The sequence below is a fragment of the Euleptes europaea genome, chromosome 2, assembly GCF_029931775.1.
Source record: "Euleptes europaea isolate rEulEur1 chromosome 2, rEulEur1.hap1, whole genome shotgun sequence".
Lineage (NCBI taxonomy): Eukaryota > Metazoa > Chordata > Lepidosauria > Squamata > Sphaerodactylidae > Euleptes > Euleptes europaea.
Window position 1 is genome coordinate 73,259,258 of NC_079313.1, and position 18,714 is coordinate 73,277,971.

At 41.7% G+C, this 18,714-nt stretch overlaps 1 protein-coding gene across 1 annotated transcript in view; it reads left to right on the forward strand.

The window, feature by feature from the left end:
• Nucleotides 1-18,714, forward strand: part of BEND5 (BEN domain containing 5) — a 1,050,378-nt gene that overhangs the window by 817,999 nt on the left and 213,665 nt on the right. The window contains exon 8 of the mRNA XM_056844383.1: nt 10,320-10,434. Within this exon, the coding sequence (XP_056700361.1) occupies nt 10,320-10,434 (115 nt within the window). The remainder of the gene's footprint in view (nt 1-10,319; nt 10,435-18,714) is intronic.

Genomic DNA, 18,714 nt, shown 5'->3' on the forward strand with positions numbered 1-18,714 from the left:
TAACCACCACACTGGCTCTCTTGTGTATGCACAATAAATTTGTTCTTAAAATGCTGATTTCATCCAGGTATTGGGATCATCCCCTAGATGCCTTGGAATCATTTTATTTTTACCTTTTAAATGTATATCCTGCCAACATGTTTCAAAGATTCTTCAGAACAATTTCATAAATAACCGCCCAGCCCAGGGTGGGGGGGAGCACAAAAGAACCATATAAACCAGTCTGAACCTTTAAATATTAAAACTAGTAACCATGAAAATCCATAGCAGCTATAGATTCCCTAATGTAATCTTCATTTTAAAAATGTGTATCATAGGGTGGCTTCTTCATTAACATTCCTGACGCAGATCTGGAATATAAAATCCATACAATGCTGAGAGAATAGTCATTTCTGGTATATCACTTACATACATTTTAAAGAAATGTGTGCCTTTCAAGAAGAGGTATACTTGGGCATCTGTACCAAAATAACAAAGTAATATATGAAAGCAGCTATCACTATCCCCCTTTCCCCAACCCGTGCGTACTGAGGGAGAGAGAGAGACTGCTTACTTGTTTGCCAGAATGTTTATTTGGAGATTTAATTTCTCTCCTTAGTCCCCTTTAGTTGTTACAGAATTACAATTCTTAACTTAAGTTCACAAATTCAGTTCAGTTCCCAGAACTTCTTATGAATGTTTCTATTCAGACTCTGCTGCCTAGCCATCAGGGAAGTTGGAGACCATACAATCTCTCTTCCCCAGAGAAACACAGAAGTATGGAGATTTCTCCTCAAATCTCTTTTCCAGTTCTCACTATAGCTATATCCCACTTTTGTGGCAGTAAACCCCAAACTACACCCTGTATTTGGAATATCTCCTTTCCAGTGACCTGAGAAAGGGACCCTTTCCTTCCAATCTCTGCCTGTCACTCCACAGGATTTGTTTCACACCAGCTTAGGTAAACCTGAACCCTCAGGTTCCCAGAGTCATACATAGCTACTGATCACCTAGGTTACCTAAATCAGAATATAATTCCTTTCTTCAGAACAGAGTGAGTTCCTTAGCTCTGCCCCTCCCTTTCTCTGAGCTTATCTCAAAGATTAACTCTTTGTTCACCACAGCAACATTAAACGGTAATAACAGATTTTTCTAAAACATTTTTAGTGGAATGCATCATGGGAGGGTCTTTACACAGCAATCAGAAATATGTTACACCCTGCTTAGCAACAAGTTTTCTAACAAGTTCAGTCAGTTCATTTACACCTTTTTAAAAAGATCATCAAGTTGAAATTGAATCATGAGTAGATATATATCATGCAGCATATGCACCTGTCTTTGCTGCTTGATCTGCCCTTGATTGACTACCACCTATCCTGTCATATGTAATTATCTTTTCCAGCTGGTGCTCTCTTGCAAAGAATTTTAAATGGTTTACGATACTTATAGTTTAATCTTTAAAAGAGCTGCATCCTTCTAAACCCATGGACTTCAATGGGTTTACAAGAACATAACTTGGTTTAGGATTGCATTGTTAGTTTCTGTAGATTTATAGGTGTTTTCTTCTATGTGTCTGGAAATGTTCTCCTGCTATTCGAAGTCAAGTTAGTTAGTAGCATGTATCTGCAGTTCTTGAACATAGGGAACATAATGGCTCTTGTTTCCTCATATTTGTGGGTTCAAGGCAGATTCTTGTTTTTAGCAGCTGAGAACACCAGTTCAGTATCTGATGTGGTAGATTTAGAGCAAGTACTATATAGAAGTATAAGATTGGAATTTAGCTGAGGAAAAACTGTCTCTTAGCACATCCCTCCCACGAAAAGGTATCTATATAAATAATGTTGTCCCCTTCCTTGTCTAAGGTTACCCCTCTTCATTTTGTCATCAGGTAGGATAGGCTGAAAGAGTGACAGGCTGAAGGCTACCCAGTGTGTTTCATGGGTCAGTGGGGAATTGAGCCTAAGTTACCTTGATCCCAGGATGGCTCTTTAGCAGCTACACCATATTGTCTTTCTAGTATGAATTAATACAAGAATACCTCTGAAAGCAATGAATATACACTGACTGTTACAGATAAGCTACAAAGTGAGTGGCTTTACCATTCAAGCAGAAATTATTCCTGAATTTAGCTTTGGGACTTGGGTCAGGCTTCAATTGAGCAGCCCATAAACGTGAACACCCAGCTTCAATCCTTTCTCTCATTCCCTTTACCTCTACAGCTAATGGTCTATTTCATTATGAGCATGTCAATGTCTTCATGGAAACAGAAGCTAAAAATAGGTGGCAGAGAAAATAAATTTGCTGAGCAGATGCAACCTTTTATTCTTGCTGTCATGAATGCTGTGTAAATGATGATACAGTTCTAAGTTCCAGTTATTATTGATCTTAATTGCTTTATGGTCTGGAGACACCATTTTGGTTGGGATGGATGGAGCTAGTTTTCATTTTTTGTAAGGGTGGAATTGCAATCCCTCTTGGGTATGCTGAGGGGGAGAGAGCTTGCTTGTTTGTTTCCCAGAATGTGTATTTGGAGTTTTAATTTTTCTCCTTCTTAGTCCCCTTTTACTTATTTTACCTCAGAAGAAATGAGACACCAGAGACTTTTTCAAGTTAGCAGACAGAGAACAAAGATTTAAACACTATACAAGGGATAGATTTGTAGGGGAAACTGTAGTTAGGTAAAGCATAGAACCAGAGCTGTCTTATAAGTTTCACTTCAGAGAAGGCATGCATCATAGATGGCTTATATGGTACTGAATTACAATTCTTAAATTCAGTTCACAGTTTCAGTTCAGTTCCCAGAACATTATGTTCCCAGAATAGATGTTTCTATTCAGACTCTGCTGCCTAGCTATCAGGGAAGTTGGAGACCATGCAATCCCTCTTCCCCAGAGAATCAGAAGTATGGAGATTTCTCCTCAAATCTCTCTTCCAGTTCTCACTATAGATATACCCCACTTCTTTAGCGGTAAACCCTTAACAACACCCTGTATTTGGAATAGCTCCTTCTCAAAGCTTATTCCCTTCCAGTGACCTAAGAAAGGGCCCTTTTCCTCCCAATCTCTGCCTGACCCACCACGGGATTTGTTTTACACCAGTTTAGGCAAATCTGAATCCTCAGGTTCCCAGGGTCAAACACTTCTTCTGAACACACAGGTTACCAATAACAGAAATCAATTCCTTTCTTCAGAACTGAGACAGTGAGTTCCTTAGCTCTGCCCACTCCCTTTCTCTGAGCTTCTTTCGAAAGATTAACTCTTTGTTCATCACAGGTGGGTTAGGCCAGAGCAAGGCAACAGTCGTCAGGTTGCCTCATACAGTATTTACTTAAATGAAGAACTAGTTTTTCCCCCCAAAAGGGGGGGTCATCTTACATTCATGTTCAATTTACAGTTACATCTAATAATAATATTTATGTGTATAACATTTTTAACGGGATCACTTTACATTCAGTTTCATCTTCCTTTTCAAGAAATACAGTACTAACCTCCCTGCCTCCCTACCTATAATTGCCTTGCTCATAAGCAGTGCTCAGCTCTAAGTGATACTCTACTCCCTAATAGCAAATATTGGCATTTCCAGGAGAATGGCATACACAGTATAATTGAATCACTTGTGTGGGTGTAAGGTGCACAGTAGAACATACATTTTCATTTTCACAAGAAGGAGGAGTGATTTTGTATGATTCTACCTCCTTGCTGATCCTCATCACATTTTGTCTAAGGTCATTTTTTTATGGAGGTTTGCCGCAGTTTCACTGTTGTTTTGCCGTGCTGCTAATTTTGGTTTTTTATGGCTGTTCCGGATTTGAGCACAAAATTCGCTTCATCCCTGCAGCATCTCAAACCTGTTTTGGCGCGATCTTTGATTTTGCTCCACCCTTTCTGTTGCAGAGTTCCATGGAAAACTCCCTGGATTCGGATCTATTTTCCCCGCCCTTGCAGGCAAATGTCACCTCCCATTCCCGTGACTCCCCACCCACGCAAACGGTGATTGGACAAGGGGAGTTTTGTGCACCGACAAGTATCGCAGGCTGCCATTCCACCTCCACAGAAGTCTTCTGGCTGGAGATGTGTGCGTTTCGTCTTCATAGGAGTGCCAGGCAGCGCATAGCTGCTGCAGATAGCGCTCTTTGCTCTTCGGAGAGCGAGGGCTGCAGCTTTGCTAACCTAAGCAAACTCGGTCATTCATTCTTGCGGGGGGGGGTCTGTTTAGGGGATCGTGCCCGGGGGACAGCCTCCCTCTGAGGCAGGACGGATCAGCATGCTGCGAAGGGAAGGGAGAGTGTTTGGCCATTTATGCACGGGAGGTTTTGCCTTGGGGTTGCCACTCTTTAGATGCACATTTTCCCTATCAAAATTCTCAAAACTCAGCATTGGAGGCTTATTGTTGAGTTTTGAGAATTCTGATGGGGAAAATGTGCATCCTGAGAGTGGCAAATCCAAAGCAAAACTCCCTCTGAAGAGGGGCGGCCAGTCTGCTCTGGGTCTGCCAGGGCGAAACAGCCAAGGCCCGGTTGCCAGGAGGTCCCAGTGCCCAGTGCCAAGGTTGGGGCAGGGAGTGCCCACCTTGGAGCAAACGGTGCCCAAAGTCCTCCCCATCTCAGGCTGCTCTCCTGGGCACTCGCCCCCAAGGCTGCCAACCCTCTTGCACTGGATGGCCGGAGCTCTACCACAGGTCAGATTGGGACCAGCATGCCAGCCAGGAGCCCTCCCTCCTCTCTCTCCTGATGCACTGGGGCCAGATTCGGCCAAGGCGCACAAGCCAGGGGCCTTCTTTCCTCCCCCACCATGCATTCTGTGCATCCCCAACCTGGTAAAAGAATAGAACAAAGGAACTATGGAAATCTTGAAAAGGGGGGAGAGCAATGTGTGCGGATTGGCATGCTGCGAAGGGAAGCGAGAGTGTTTAGCCATTTATGCATGGGAGGTTTTGCCTTGGGTTTGCCACTCTTTAGATGTAATTTTCCCCATCCAGATTCTCAAAACTCTGCAAGGGAGGCTTATTGTTGAGTTTTGAGAATTCGGATGGGGAAAATGTGCATCCAGAGACCATCCAGAGAGCGGCAAATCCAAGGCAAAACTCCCCATACATTCGGTTGCATGAAAGCAGAGTCGAGTGGTTTGGTCTCCTGAGCGCTCACCCCTAAGGCTGCCAGCCATCATGGATGGAAGTTCCTGGGAGCTCTACTTCTGAGTAAAATGGCCAGGGAGCACAGGGGCCTGCCTTGGAAGGGCACCGATCCTCTGCCGTTCCATGGTCCTTGGCCCCAAACCCTCGAGTTTAGACCTTGCCCTTCTTAGGCCGAGTGAGCGTGTGTGAGAAAGAGACGGCATCGAGTGCCCTTTGTGAAGCGCCCTTCCTCGACCCTGGGCTGTTGGGGCATCAGCCATTCACCCCCGCCTCTAAGAACATAAGAAAGGCCCTGCTGGATCAGACCAAGGCCGATCAAGTCCAGTAGTCAGTTTACACAGTGGCCAACCAGGTGCCTCCAGGAAGCCACAAACAAGATGACTGCAGCAGCACCATCCTGCCCGTGCTCCACCGCACCCAAAATAATAGGCATGCTCCTCTGATACTAGAGAGAATAGGTATGCAGCATGACTAGTATCCATTCTAAATAATAGCCATGAATACCCCTCTCCTCCATGAATATGTACACTCCCCTCTTAAAGCCCTCCAAGCTGGCAGCCATCACCACATCACCTGGGGCAGGGAGTTCCACAATTTAACTATGCATTGTGTGAAAAAATACTTCCTGTTATCTGTTTTGAATCTCTCACCCTCCAGCTTTAGGAGATGACCCGGTGTTCTAGTATTATGGGAGAGGGAGAAAAACCTCTCCCTGTCCACTCTCTCCAAACCATGCATAATTTTATGGACCTCGATCATGTCTCCCCTCAGCCGCCTTCTTTCCAAGCTCTCATCTTAAATGTGACTCTAAATATGTTTCTCCAAAAGGAATGGGCAATATAGTCCCCTAAAATATTACAGGCATTTAAAATATATTTTTGGATGTTAAACTAAAGAAGGATTTTTAAATGTTGAAATTGAACTTGAGCATCCCATGGATCATTTTTCTCATACCATTTATTTTATTTCTTTGAATTTGTAATCATGTTTTTAAAACAAAGCCTTGGTATCATGTAAATGTTTTCCCCACTCCAGAAACACAGAGTGCAAGCATCCACTATGATAATCCATTATGGATTAATTTAGGCAACAATTCCTTCTAGAAAGAATTCCTGTGACAGGATGATGCTTGATCTTGTCGATATCCATTACACAAGCAAGCATGGCTCATTTATCAACATTCTTTCTGAAAGCTTTGGGGGAAGAGGTTATTGAATAATTACCTTGGTCAGCCATGTGCTCATGTGCAGTGTTAGGTACACGTTGCAAAGCAAACTGTATTTAAGACTGGCATTATCCACATATTCGGCTTCAGTATGGAAACCATTGTCTTTCCAAGTAATAGGGTTAAGGTGGAAGGTTGTCTGGGTTTAAACATAATAGGTATGCTGAGTACTGAATATTTAATTATTAGCATCACAATCAATTTCTGTGATGGAGTAGAGGAACTAAAGACATGGTCTTTTATCTGAGATATTCTATAGTCTACATTTGGTCAAGAGGAAAAAGGCATCAGTAGAAGAAAAGCAGAGAGAAGATATCATGATTAAATAATGAATCTTGTGAACAGATGCAGTGGCACATACTAAAGAGCTTAGATAAAGTTTATGAAAGTTTGTTAAAGGTTTTGAGCTAACACTTGTTAGGTAAAGGTAAAGGTCCCCTGTGCAAGCACCGGGTCATTCCTGATCCATGGGGTGACGTCACATCCTGACGTTTACTAGGCAGACTTTGTATACAGAGTGGTTTGCCAGTGCCTTCCCCAGTCATCTTCCCTTTACCCCCAGCAAGCTGGGTCCTCATTTTACCGACCTTGGAAGGATAGAAGGCTGAGTCAACCTTGAGGCGGCTACCTGAAACCCCCAGCCTCAGGAATGGGCTGCTACTATTAAAAAAATAAAAACCCTAATATCCAACCAGTACCTTTCCACCCATAATTTAAACCCATTATTGCAAGTCCTATCCTCTGATCAGATAAGGATAGTTTGAATAGTAATATTCTTAACAGAGCTTGAGCAAGGAGGATAGCTTAGAAAGAAAGATGAGTATTTGTTCTAATATAGGCCAGAAATTAGCGTGACTTTGAGATAGCAACAAAACGGCTGTATTGGCTCCATTTAGTGGTAGTTTGAAAATAGTGGTTACTATTTCTTTCCAGTGGAGGGAGCAGATCCATGTAAACAAGCTTTTCAGGTTAGCACAGCTTTGTTAATACATCAAGGCTTCTACATTCAAAAATTAATTCTAGTTTGTGATTTTAGTCTTTCACCGTGGCCTTTGAAAAAAACACCATATTTCATTGTTGAGTTGGTTGATAATTCCATTTGACCCGGAGTATAATACTACTTCCAAACTCCAAACAAATCTATGGGAATACAGTTATTTTCTTTAATAGCATACTAATTGGCAGGCCAATTACTCTGTTCATCTGTGAATAGAAAATATACTGCAACAAGTAGTTCCATTTCCAGAAGTCATTCTCAGAGGTAACGTTACAGTGGTCTTGTTTTCTTTCAGCCTAGCAACACGGTCCAACGCCTCAACAGTAGCATAGGTCAATTAGTGGACAAATTAAGCAATTATTAGCCTCTAACAAGGGTGACTGGCATCATTAGTCTTCCTGTTTACCAGCACAGTGTTATTTTAATACAAGGCCCCAACAAATAAATTAGGGCATCTGTTGTATCGCAGTATCTGCCTTCAAGTAAATTATATTAAACAGTCTTTGGTTTCTGCTAGTTTCTTAACCTCAGCATAATGAAATCGTAGATGTCTCTTGCTGATTGTAAAAGATGTAAATTTTAGGTTGCATTGATTTATTAACCCAAGGAACAAGTTTCTTAGGTTTTAAAAAGTCTGGGCTATTTTATTTAAAACTTTATTGATCTGGAGGCCATCATTTTGATGTGAAAGAAAACTTCTGAGGTAATTTTATTGATTGGCTGACTCTTCATAGTAATTTTATCATGAGGCATGCATACACATATAAAGCAAGTTATATTTGCATTTCTTTTATCATCAATACAGATTTTTATATCTTGGTTTTAGAGCTGAGATTTGCCTTTGAATCTTGCTATAAACATTTTAAAGAATGCCGTGACACAGTTTTCTTTTTAAAAAAAACTTTTAAATTATTTCCTACTGTTTCCCTAAACTGTCAACATTTTATTTTCTGCTCAGTTTCCAGAGATCTCTGTTTTCTCTTTGCTGATTTATGGGCAGGATGGGCCATTGTACTTCTGTACAGTGCCTAGCACTTCTAGAAATAATACATCTGAATAATAGTAACAACATATCCCTTGTATTTGGGTGTGTGTGTGGCTAGCACAAGAAAGAATAAGGGCTCTGATTTAGTTGTATGGCACATGCTTTGTAAGCCAAACATCTCAGATCCCCTGGCATCTGCAGCTAAAAGACCGCAGGCAGCAGTTGTTGAGAAAGCTCTTTCTATTTCTGATAACATTAACATGTATTTAAATCAGTTCAGCTACGGGGGAGTGGCCCCACTGGCCCCACATAGCCTGTGCAGAATTACCAACCCATGATAATGGAATATACTCGAGTATAGGGCTGCCAACCTCCAGGTACAAGCTGGAGATCTCCTGCTATTGCAACTGATCTCCAGCTGATAGAGATCAGTTCACCTGGAGAAAATGGCTACTTTGGTAATTGGACTCTGGCATTGAAGTCCCTCCCCTCCCCAAACCCTGCCCTCCTTAGGCTGCACCCCAAAAATCTCCAGGTATCCCCCAACTCGGAGCTGGCAACTCTACTCATGTAGGAAGTGTACATGTGTGGCTCCATCCCCATGATCAGCAACATTGGAAAAAGCTGCATTCCCAATCACAGGGACTGAGCCTATGGCTGTGTACTTCCTACGTATGTAGACTGTACTCAGTAGATGGTTGCGTGAAGGTGGGAGTGGGGCCAGCATGCTCATGCCTGCTTCCCCTTACAAGCATTGATTTCCTCGTATATGATTCCTGTCGAGGGGCAGGGTATAAGACAGTTTTGTAAATTAATATGCTAAACAGCTTGGTGGGATTCTAGTTTGGTTTCAGCCAGGAAATATAGTCAAATACTCTTGACATTTCTCAATGAAATTTTATAAGAAATTTTTTTGGGAAACACTGTTTTTTTAAAAAGTGGCATAGATTCACAGAAATAGAAAGAAAAATGGCAGCAACATGTGAGTGTTTCATTGTGTAAAATTGTGCCCCCATAGAATTTGCTTCATCCCCCCTCCATTTCTGCCACTGTAACTACTTAGATCTATTGGTATTGAAAGCATAAGATTTTTATGCCCAAACTGATCAATTTTGAGCTCGCATTAGTTTGAATCACTTTCATTGCCATATGGTATAGTTGTGTCAATTGACTTTTCAAAAGTGCTTCCATGAGTACATATTAGTTTAACGCAGGGTTTGGGAATCCCTGAAAAGCATCCCAAGCTGAAGCACACCAGACCATTTTGTTCAAGGGACCAAGGCAAGCCCTTGAGACACTGGCAGGGCTGTTGGGGCTCAGTGTGCTCCTAGTGTGCCAGATCAAGTACAGTCCTCATAATATGCCTCTCAGTTTGCTTACTAGCACATCAGTATCTGTACAGGCAGAAGTTGTGGGGTTCGGGCACTTGGACCAAAAAGGTTACCTACCCATATTTAACACTAAATATCGACTGGGTTGTAAAGGAAAAGAGGGGGAAGGCTTTCCAAAACAGCTGGTTATCCATTTAGGGGTGAAATTGTTTTAGTATCCCACATAGTTTTATTCAACGTAATTTTAAATGATTCATATAGTGTTTATTTCTCTCATCTTAGCTCTAGATGTAGGGTTGCCAACCACCAGATACTAGCTGGAGATCTCCTGCTATTACAACTGATCTCCAGCCGATAGAGATCAGTTCACCTGGAGAAAATGGCCGCTTTGACAATTGGACTCATTGGCATTAAAGTCCCTCCCCTCCCAAACCCCACCCTCCTCAGGGTCTGCCCCAAAAAAACTCCCGCCAGTGGCGAAGAGGCAACCCTATCTAGATGTCTGTCATGAGTGTAATGGTGTATGGAAAACATATTTACTTGGTACATATTATCCAATAATGTTTCACTATTGTGAAGTTTAGTAAACGACATCCTGAAATTTAACATATTTTATAAAAATTCTCTTTTATAACAATTGGAAATTAATATTTTCCTTGCTTCTCCTAGGTATAATTGATTTTCTTGTTAGCCCACATCCAATTGCCAAAGTACTGCGAGATCATCTGGTCTTCAAGATAGCACCTATGCTTAATCCAGATGGAGTTTATCTTGGCAATTACAGGTATGGCATCTAATATGGGATTGTGAATATTTGTTTTGCACTATTTAGATCCTGCATGTGAGTTATTTTCTATTATAATTAGTTGAGCCTTTTCATATGGCAAGTTATAAAGAACAAGTCTGATACACACACACATATAGTCTTTCCCAGATATGTGTGCACAATGAACATTCATGTGTCTATGGGGGACCCTGCAGTGGCAAGTTCTGCCCCATCCTATATGTGTTCATTGGAACATCTGAATCTATATATGTATTGGTATCAGGTAGATTCTACACAATTAGAAGACTTGGAAGAGCAGGTTTCCCAATTATAAGGATGAAAGCAAGTTGTAGTTCCTTGAACAGGCTCACTTCAAAGTGTAGGTGGAAAATTAAATGATGAGCTCTCCCTGCATATTGAAAGCTGGCAATTTGGTGACAGGGCTTGGTTAGAGTCCTTTATGCCAGCTTTTGCTGTGCAGGAATATTTGATAAAAAGGACTTTTCATACCTGCATTTTGAAATAAGGATCCATTGTAGATGTAGATGATTGGTTAAAGGTGAGAGGGGGCAATTCATTCCCCAAAGGGTCATTGCACTGCTCTATTAGGATTGGAGTGGAACCAAAATACTTTTTTAAATTATGGACCAGTAACTTTCTTTTTGTCATAACATTCGCCTGTTCGTTTAGTGTCTTTTGTGTGTGTGTGCACGCGTGTAGGATTATGATCATTATTTGTGAACTGGAACTGAGGTGACCAATATTTCTCAAGCCTACATTTGAGCCCATTATTTGCAGTGTCCTTTGGGAAACCCCATATTCCAGAAAGAGAATTATATTTCCTTCTTTAATTGCTGACCTGAAGCACATCATAATTTTATTATTTTCATAAAATGCAGGGAATTCAGCCAATCTGAACTGAAAGGACGGCTAACAAAATGGAAATAAAAACATTTGGGTTTGCTTGCATGCATTTGATCACATCTTTTACAAAAATGCCTACTGTAACTAATAACTTTAAAATGTACAGCAAGTGGAAACTACCTATTAGTGGGCGAACAATAAAATCTTGATAACATGAATACTTTTTAGTTATTGAATAATATGCTGAGGCATATTGTTTATTCACGCAATTCCCTATATATGAGTTCAGATGATGATGTTCAACATCAAGAGAGTTCCTTCTCTGGGTACTTGGGCTAGTCAGCCTGAAGTGTACAGTTTGGTGATCTCATGCCAGCCATAGATGCCTCAATGTGTTTGCTGATGTAATTAATTTGAAAAATACCTAACTACAGTTGCCAACCTCCAGGTAATTCTAAATAGTTGATACGTGTGCTGAACAAACGCTAGTTAAAAATAACAACAGCACCAGAGCTCAAATTAAACAAATTTACTGTACTGAGTACAACCTTTTATATAAACACTTAAATTAGTTCAAAAAATTCACATGAAGACAACCAAGGTAAGTAAAGGAATACTATCCTGATTAATGTCCTTTGTTTTCCAGGAATAATTGCCAAATGCCTCTCCACACGGCAAGCTGCAGACAGATCCACTAAAGAGTCCGCAGTCCCAAATCCAAAATCAAAATAAAAAAGCCAGGTTACTACACCTGTCAGCTCCGCACTCACAGTCCATGAATAATCCAAACAAAATCAGAATCCAAAATCCAATCCAAAATGACACTTCTGGATTCGTGTACGTTTCGCAAATAAAATTGCTTCTTCAGTTGATTTCCGTCTAATATTTCATTACAAATAGTGCGAATAGCATTTAACATTGGGTACAGAGACCTCCGTTATTGACCAGCTGACCCCTAGGGTTCTTGTCTGTCTGTCTGTCTGTCTGTCTGTCTGTCTGTCTGTCTGTCTGTCTGTCTGTCTGTCTGTCTGTCTATCTATCTATCTATCTATCTATCTATCTATCTATCTATCTATCTATCTATCTATCTATCTATCTTGAGTGGATCTGTCTGCAGCTTGCCGTGTGGAGAGGCATTTGGCAATTATTCCTGGAAAACAAGGGACATTAATCAGGATAGTATTCCTTTACTTACGTTGGTTGTCTTCATGTATATTTTTTGAACTAATTTAAGTGTTTATATAAGAGGTTGCACTCGATACAGTAAATTTGTTTAATTTGAGCTCTGGTGCTGTTGTTATTTTTAACCTCCAGGTAATAGCTGGAGATCTCCTGCTATTACAACAGATCTCCAGCCAATAGATATTAGTTCACTTGGACAAAATGGCTGCTTTGGCCATTGGACTCTATGGCATTGAAGTCCCTCCCCTCTCCAAACCCCATCCTTCTCAGGCCCTTCCCCAAAACCTCCCACCGGTGGCAAAGAAGGACCTGGTAACCCTATACCTAACACAGACTAATTCTGCATATTCCATAGGTAGGGCCTAACTAGACTAAACGTGGGCTATTTAACCTAATAGCCTCCCACGCAAAAAGTGTGCCACAACCGGAAAAAGGAGCTTCTCCAAGCTAATTTTAGAAGAACAAAAATACTCCTACTTGGTCCTTGAGGCAACCAGCTAATTCTACTCCACATAGCTTTCTTCCTTCCTTCCTTCCTTCTTTCCTTATTTATTTATTTGGATAATTATATCCCACTTTTCTCCCAATAGAGACCCAAAGCAGCTGGCAATATCATTCTCCCTGCTTCATTTTTTCCCTTACAACAACCCTGCTAAGCTGAGACAGTGACTGTCCCAAGGTCACACACCAAACCTATATTGCAGAGTGTGGATTTGAACATAAGTGTCACAGATTCTGGTTCGACACTCTAACTACTGTACTTTAATGAAGGGGAAGATCAATTTTGGCCACTTACTGGTCTGGCAATAGGGCTGGCCACTCACTGGTGCCTTCTTTAAAAATATGCCATGCAAGTAATTAATGTATAGCACCAAAGAGTGGGATCTTCTCATATTAATGCACTACTGGCCATAAAGACTCATGGCATCATCTGTTCGGCCTGCCTTCACATAGAAGCAGGCTATTAGATGTGTCTATCCTGTGCTCTTGACTCTGAACGTATTACTTTGGCCAGCGTTTAGTGCCTCTGATATTACACTAGGAATAATAAGAATCACAATTCCTTCTGTTGTTCATATAGATTAATTGTCTGCTTTGTTTGATTTAAATATACAACATAGAGGTCAAGGTTAGCAAAGATAATGAGAAATAATGCCGGTAGCAACAGGAACTGTCACATGCCAACAATCCTATGCTCAAGAAGGAACAAAAGGGCTGTGATTTTGCTGGGATTTCCCAGTGGCAGAAAATCTGCAAGACAAAAGCTTAATAATGACACAGCTGTAAACAGGTACTGCTTAGGGCACTGTGCCAGCTGTTGAGATAGTTGTTTATGGCAGGGGAATCGGAGACTTTAATGGGAGAAAATTTGTGACTCCACTGGCCTATTTGATGGTATTGTGTGAAATTGTGTGTCAATAAAAAAAGTGTGTGTTTACGATGGGAGCGCTTCTACGAACACCTGTTTGATGAGAAAAATGTGTGACTTTAAAACAAAAAGATAATTACCAAGCAACAATATCCTTGAATTGGACCTTTATTTGACCTTGAATTTTCCTCAGACCAAAAAGTAGAATGGATCAGTCAATACAGCGCCCCACCCCCCCAGGTTGTTCAAGAGAATCATAAAACAAAGAACATGGAAGAAGAACATTTTCAGTTTTGTCTCAAAGGCTGATTTCTATCACCTGGATATTAGTTGTAATAGCAGGAGATCTCCAGCTACTACCTGGAGATTGGCAACCATACATGCAGAGCATGTTGTGGTAGTCTACTCTGGACATTACTAAGGCATTTGTCACTGTGGCCAAATAATATATCTGACGTGTGCAGAGCATACATACCACAGTCAGTCCCCCCTTCATTTCTTTTTATTAATAACTCTTTATTTTAAGTGTAGGAGCCCCGTGGCGCAGAGTGTTAAGCTGCAGTACTGCAGTCAAAAGCTCTGCTCACGACCTGAGTTCGATCCCGACAGAAGTCAGTTTCAGGTAGCCGGCTCAAGGTTGACTCAGCCTTCCATCCTTCCGAGGTCGGTCAAATGAGTACCCAGCTTGCTGGGGGTAAAGGGAAGATGACTGGGGAAGGCAACGGCAAACCACCCCACAAACAAAGTCTGCCTAGAAAACGTCGGGATGTGACGTCTCCCCATGAGTCAGGAATGACCCGGTGCTTGCACAGGGGACCTTTACCTTTTTATTTTAAGTTCAGTTTATAACAACAACAACAACAACAATACAACAATGGAAGGTTAAACATACTTGTATGTTCCAATATTTGGTCTATTATACATTGGTGCTTTTTACAGAAATGATACCATTTGTTGTATTTGTTGTATCACTCAGCAGAACTTCATAAATGCAAATCATACAATAGTTTTGTGGGCATCGTTTACTTAGTGATGTCTCCTTCTCCACATATTCTACAAAAGGCAGCTATCTATTTTAAAAGTTTGTAGAGTAAGATAAGTTATTTGCTACTTTGAGTTGTGAAGATACCTTATCTAGAATTAAAAGGTTCCATACCTCCTCATACCACTGCCCAATGGAAGGCCTCTTAGCTTTTTTCCAGAATGAAGCAATCAGAAATTTTGCTGCCAGTAGCAGTATCAAAATCAGTTTGCTTTTTTGGATAGAGCGTTATTGTATATCAATTTTTTTCTAGTAAGACATTTAAGGCATCATGTTCCTTATCCGGGAAAGAACATTTGAGTCAGATGCCATAACACAGAGACAGACATTAACCATAGCAGATGTTTAAAGGGATGTTTATTTAGTCTTATTTTAGTCAGCACTAGTTGCAGATGCCATACAGTGATCAATATACTTTAAGCACATAAAATAACAACATTAAACAGATTTTAAAATTGTAAACATTTTAGATCTGCCAATGGAGTTTCCACTCTCTTCCTCCCTCCCTCCCTGCTTTTGGTGCCTCGGGTGGAGGGGATGGGGGCAATTGTTAAAATCATCCTGAATTTTGAGGACTCTCTCCAAAATACCTGAACAAATCCTGAAACAGTAAGAAGAGTCTCAAAAATCTGGACTAATGTAAATAATGTCCTCAAGATCCATGTCTGAAATTAACACTTTTTTTTTTTTTTAGTTCACACTCTTATTTTGGATTTGGAAGTGACATTCCTATGTCTTCCATTTTTATAGATGCTCGGTGGCAACGCGAGGGGCTGTGGCTCATTACAAGTCCTTACAACACATTAACCATATTGTGGGGAGGGGACAGGAAATATAAATATCTTTCATGTCCATTTGTCTTGTTCTCCAAATAATTCTAAATAGAAATTTTGTTTTTCAAGCTAAGAAATATGCAAACAATCCCTACATTAGGAGATGCAAAAAAATCTAATTTCAGTTAAATTATAGAATAGGCATTGAAAGATATCTGTATTTACTGTCATCTCCCAATCCCTCATTTTTGTTCAAAAGAACAGATTTGAAAGCAGATAAGAGAATAGCAAAAAGAATGTTTGTATTCTTAAGTGGGCAGTCTTACTTACGGTCATGAAGAAAATATGGATCTTAATTTGCCATTGTAATTGATCAACTGCTGAGCTAAAGAATCCCAGGCACAGAGATGGGGGAAGGAGCGCTTGGGGCAGGGGGGGGGTGCACCACTTGCACGTGCTTGCTGGAGCAAGGCGCTGGTGGCCCCAGGGGTGGAGAGAAACGTGCCAGGTGGGGTGCATGGTGGCCGCCCCCCACAGAGACAAACAGAAAGAGAGCAGTGGCCGGTACAAGCTAAGAGTGGGTGGGTGGCGCATGCACTAGTTGGGCTGTGGGTGGGCAGCTGCGCCCGTGCCACAGCACAATGGTGCTCCTTCTCCCCATGCCTGGTCTCCCCATGCCCACTCTGGCACCCTCCCTCTCCTTGTGCCCGGGGCAAGTACCCCTGCCAGACCCCCCCTCCCAAGATCCAGCTCTGAAGAATCCCACTATAGTTCCAGTGCTGAACCACACATTTTTCTGAAAATCAGCAAGTTTATGATCAAACTGATAAATAAGTTTTCTACTTGTAAAGTACTCAAAACTGTTCCCTGATCTTTGATGACTAATAACTTTTCAGCAAGATTCTTTCAGACTTCCCCTTTCAATATTTCCTAGCAGTTCAGCATTAACACCTTCTGGATTTCTAGTAGTACCTATAATAAATCCAAGAAGCACAACATAGTGCTCTTGATTTAAAAGCAGCACATCCCGGGGCCTGGGCTGAACTTTCCTTTATCTGGAGCTTGCTCTAAACTTGTCACCGTGCAGCTGAACGACCAAACTCTGTTTCTGTAGGCATGACGGCTGTAATGGTGCCATCTTCAGCTTAGATTAGTTCCAATTTGTCATTCTCACCTTGTAGAGATGAGAGGCCCCACGATGGCATAGGAGAGAATATGTTTTTAATAGTGGCAGATCTTTTCTGAAACACCCTTGAAATGCAGTGACAAGGGAGAAGCAAAAGATGCCTACGCTCCTGCTGAAAGCTTTGTAGCCTATGAATCAGCAGCTAGCAGCTAGCACTCTCTTTTCTACACCCCTTCATTATTGCTTCTTCGTATTTGCTATGACAGTGACACACACTGGGCAAGTAAATTGTACATGTTAATTATAACATGCAGACTCGTCACATCTCAAACTTGAAACATCTTTAAAGTGTCTCAACCTATGCCAATAAAGGAAGGCCAGGGAAGAGTTTTCTGTCTACTAGTATAGTGTTCAGGGACAACTGAGTTCAAGAAAGCTGTGCACTGTTTTTTAACACACCAACCTTTCTAAAAGTCGTCCTGCTCCACTTGGTAATTTCTCATGGGGTATCTGAGGATCAAACTGACGTTTAAGGCATGGCTGTCCATTTTAGAATAGCAAAAAGCAATTGTGGTGGCAGCCAAATACAAGGGGGTAAACTCAAGGGGGTGCAAATTGTCTGTTTTGCATGAGCATTTCTATGTGATATTTTACTTGCAAAACCCCACAATGAATGTTCTGTTTCACAAAATTGCAATTTAATTTGAATTAACTGTATCCACTACAATGTGGAATATACAGTTTCAAAACAGAAAGCATACAGTTAGTGCCTAAACACCATAAGTACAAGTAAGGTTGCCAACTGGCCTGGAGAAAAATGTCCTGTCCCTTTAATAGAGGCTTAATGTGTGCAAATAGGAAGTTGAAGCTGTTCAAGACATAGAAGTAAATAACATCACCTGGTGAATAACAATAACAATAGTTATTTTTATACCCCACTTTTCTTTCCCGTAAGGAGTCTAAGAGCCCCGTGGCACAGAGTGGTAAGCTGCAGTACTGCAGTCAAAAGCTCTGCTCACGACCTGAGTTCTATCTCGATGGGAGTCGGTTTCAGGTAGCTGGCTCAAGGTTGACTCAGCCTTCCATCCTTCTGAGGTCGGTAAAATGAATACCCAGCTTGCTGAGGGTAAAGTGTAGACAACTGGGGATGGGAAAGGCACTGGCAGACCACCCCATAAACATAGTCTGCCTAGTAAATGTTGGGATGTGATGCCATCCCATGGGTCAGGAATGACCTGGTGCTTGCACAGGGGACTACCTTTACCTTTTTTAAAGGAGTCTCAAAGTGGCTTACAGTCACAATCCCTTACTCTCCCCACAACAGGCACCTTGTGAGGTAGGTGGGGCTGAGAATGTTCTGACAGAACTGTGACTGGCCCAAGGTCACCCAGCAGGCTTCATGTGGAAGAGTGGGGAATCAAACCCTGTTCTCCAGATTAGAGTCTGCCGCTCTTACCACAACACCATACTGACTCTCCATTAAGACCCCATTCCAAAAAGGGGGATGAAGCTCCTTAGGAGCCAGCATGACCCCATGCCAGCGTAGTTGCCACCTTATCATGGAATAAGGTGGCACCTAAGCTGGCACAAGCTTCCTAGAAAGGAAAGCTCATGCCAGCGTGGGAGGGAGGTGTTCCCAGGGCGTTCCTGGGGGAGGAGTTGCCATTAGACAGCTTCCTCGCTCTTTTCGCCCCAGGAATGCCCCCTCTCACTGCAGTGGTGCTTAACCACCTTTTTTGGTGGTGCAGCCCTGTTGGAGGCAATGGAGGATTTTCCTCCAGTTTGTTTTTTTAAATACCTAAAAATCCCTTTTTGGCGGCCGGGAAGTCTCTGGGGAGGCAGCACGGTTGTGCTGCTACCGGTCGCGGTGGATCTGATCCCCCCCTTCAGGATTGGGCTGCGCATCTCTATTATTAAGCTTCTAAGTGCAAGGATGCCTTAG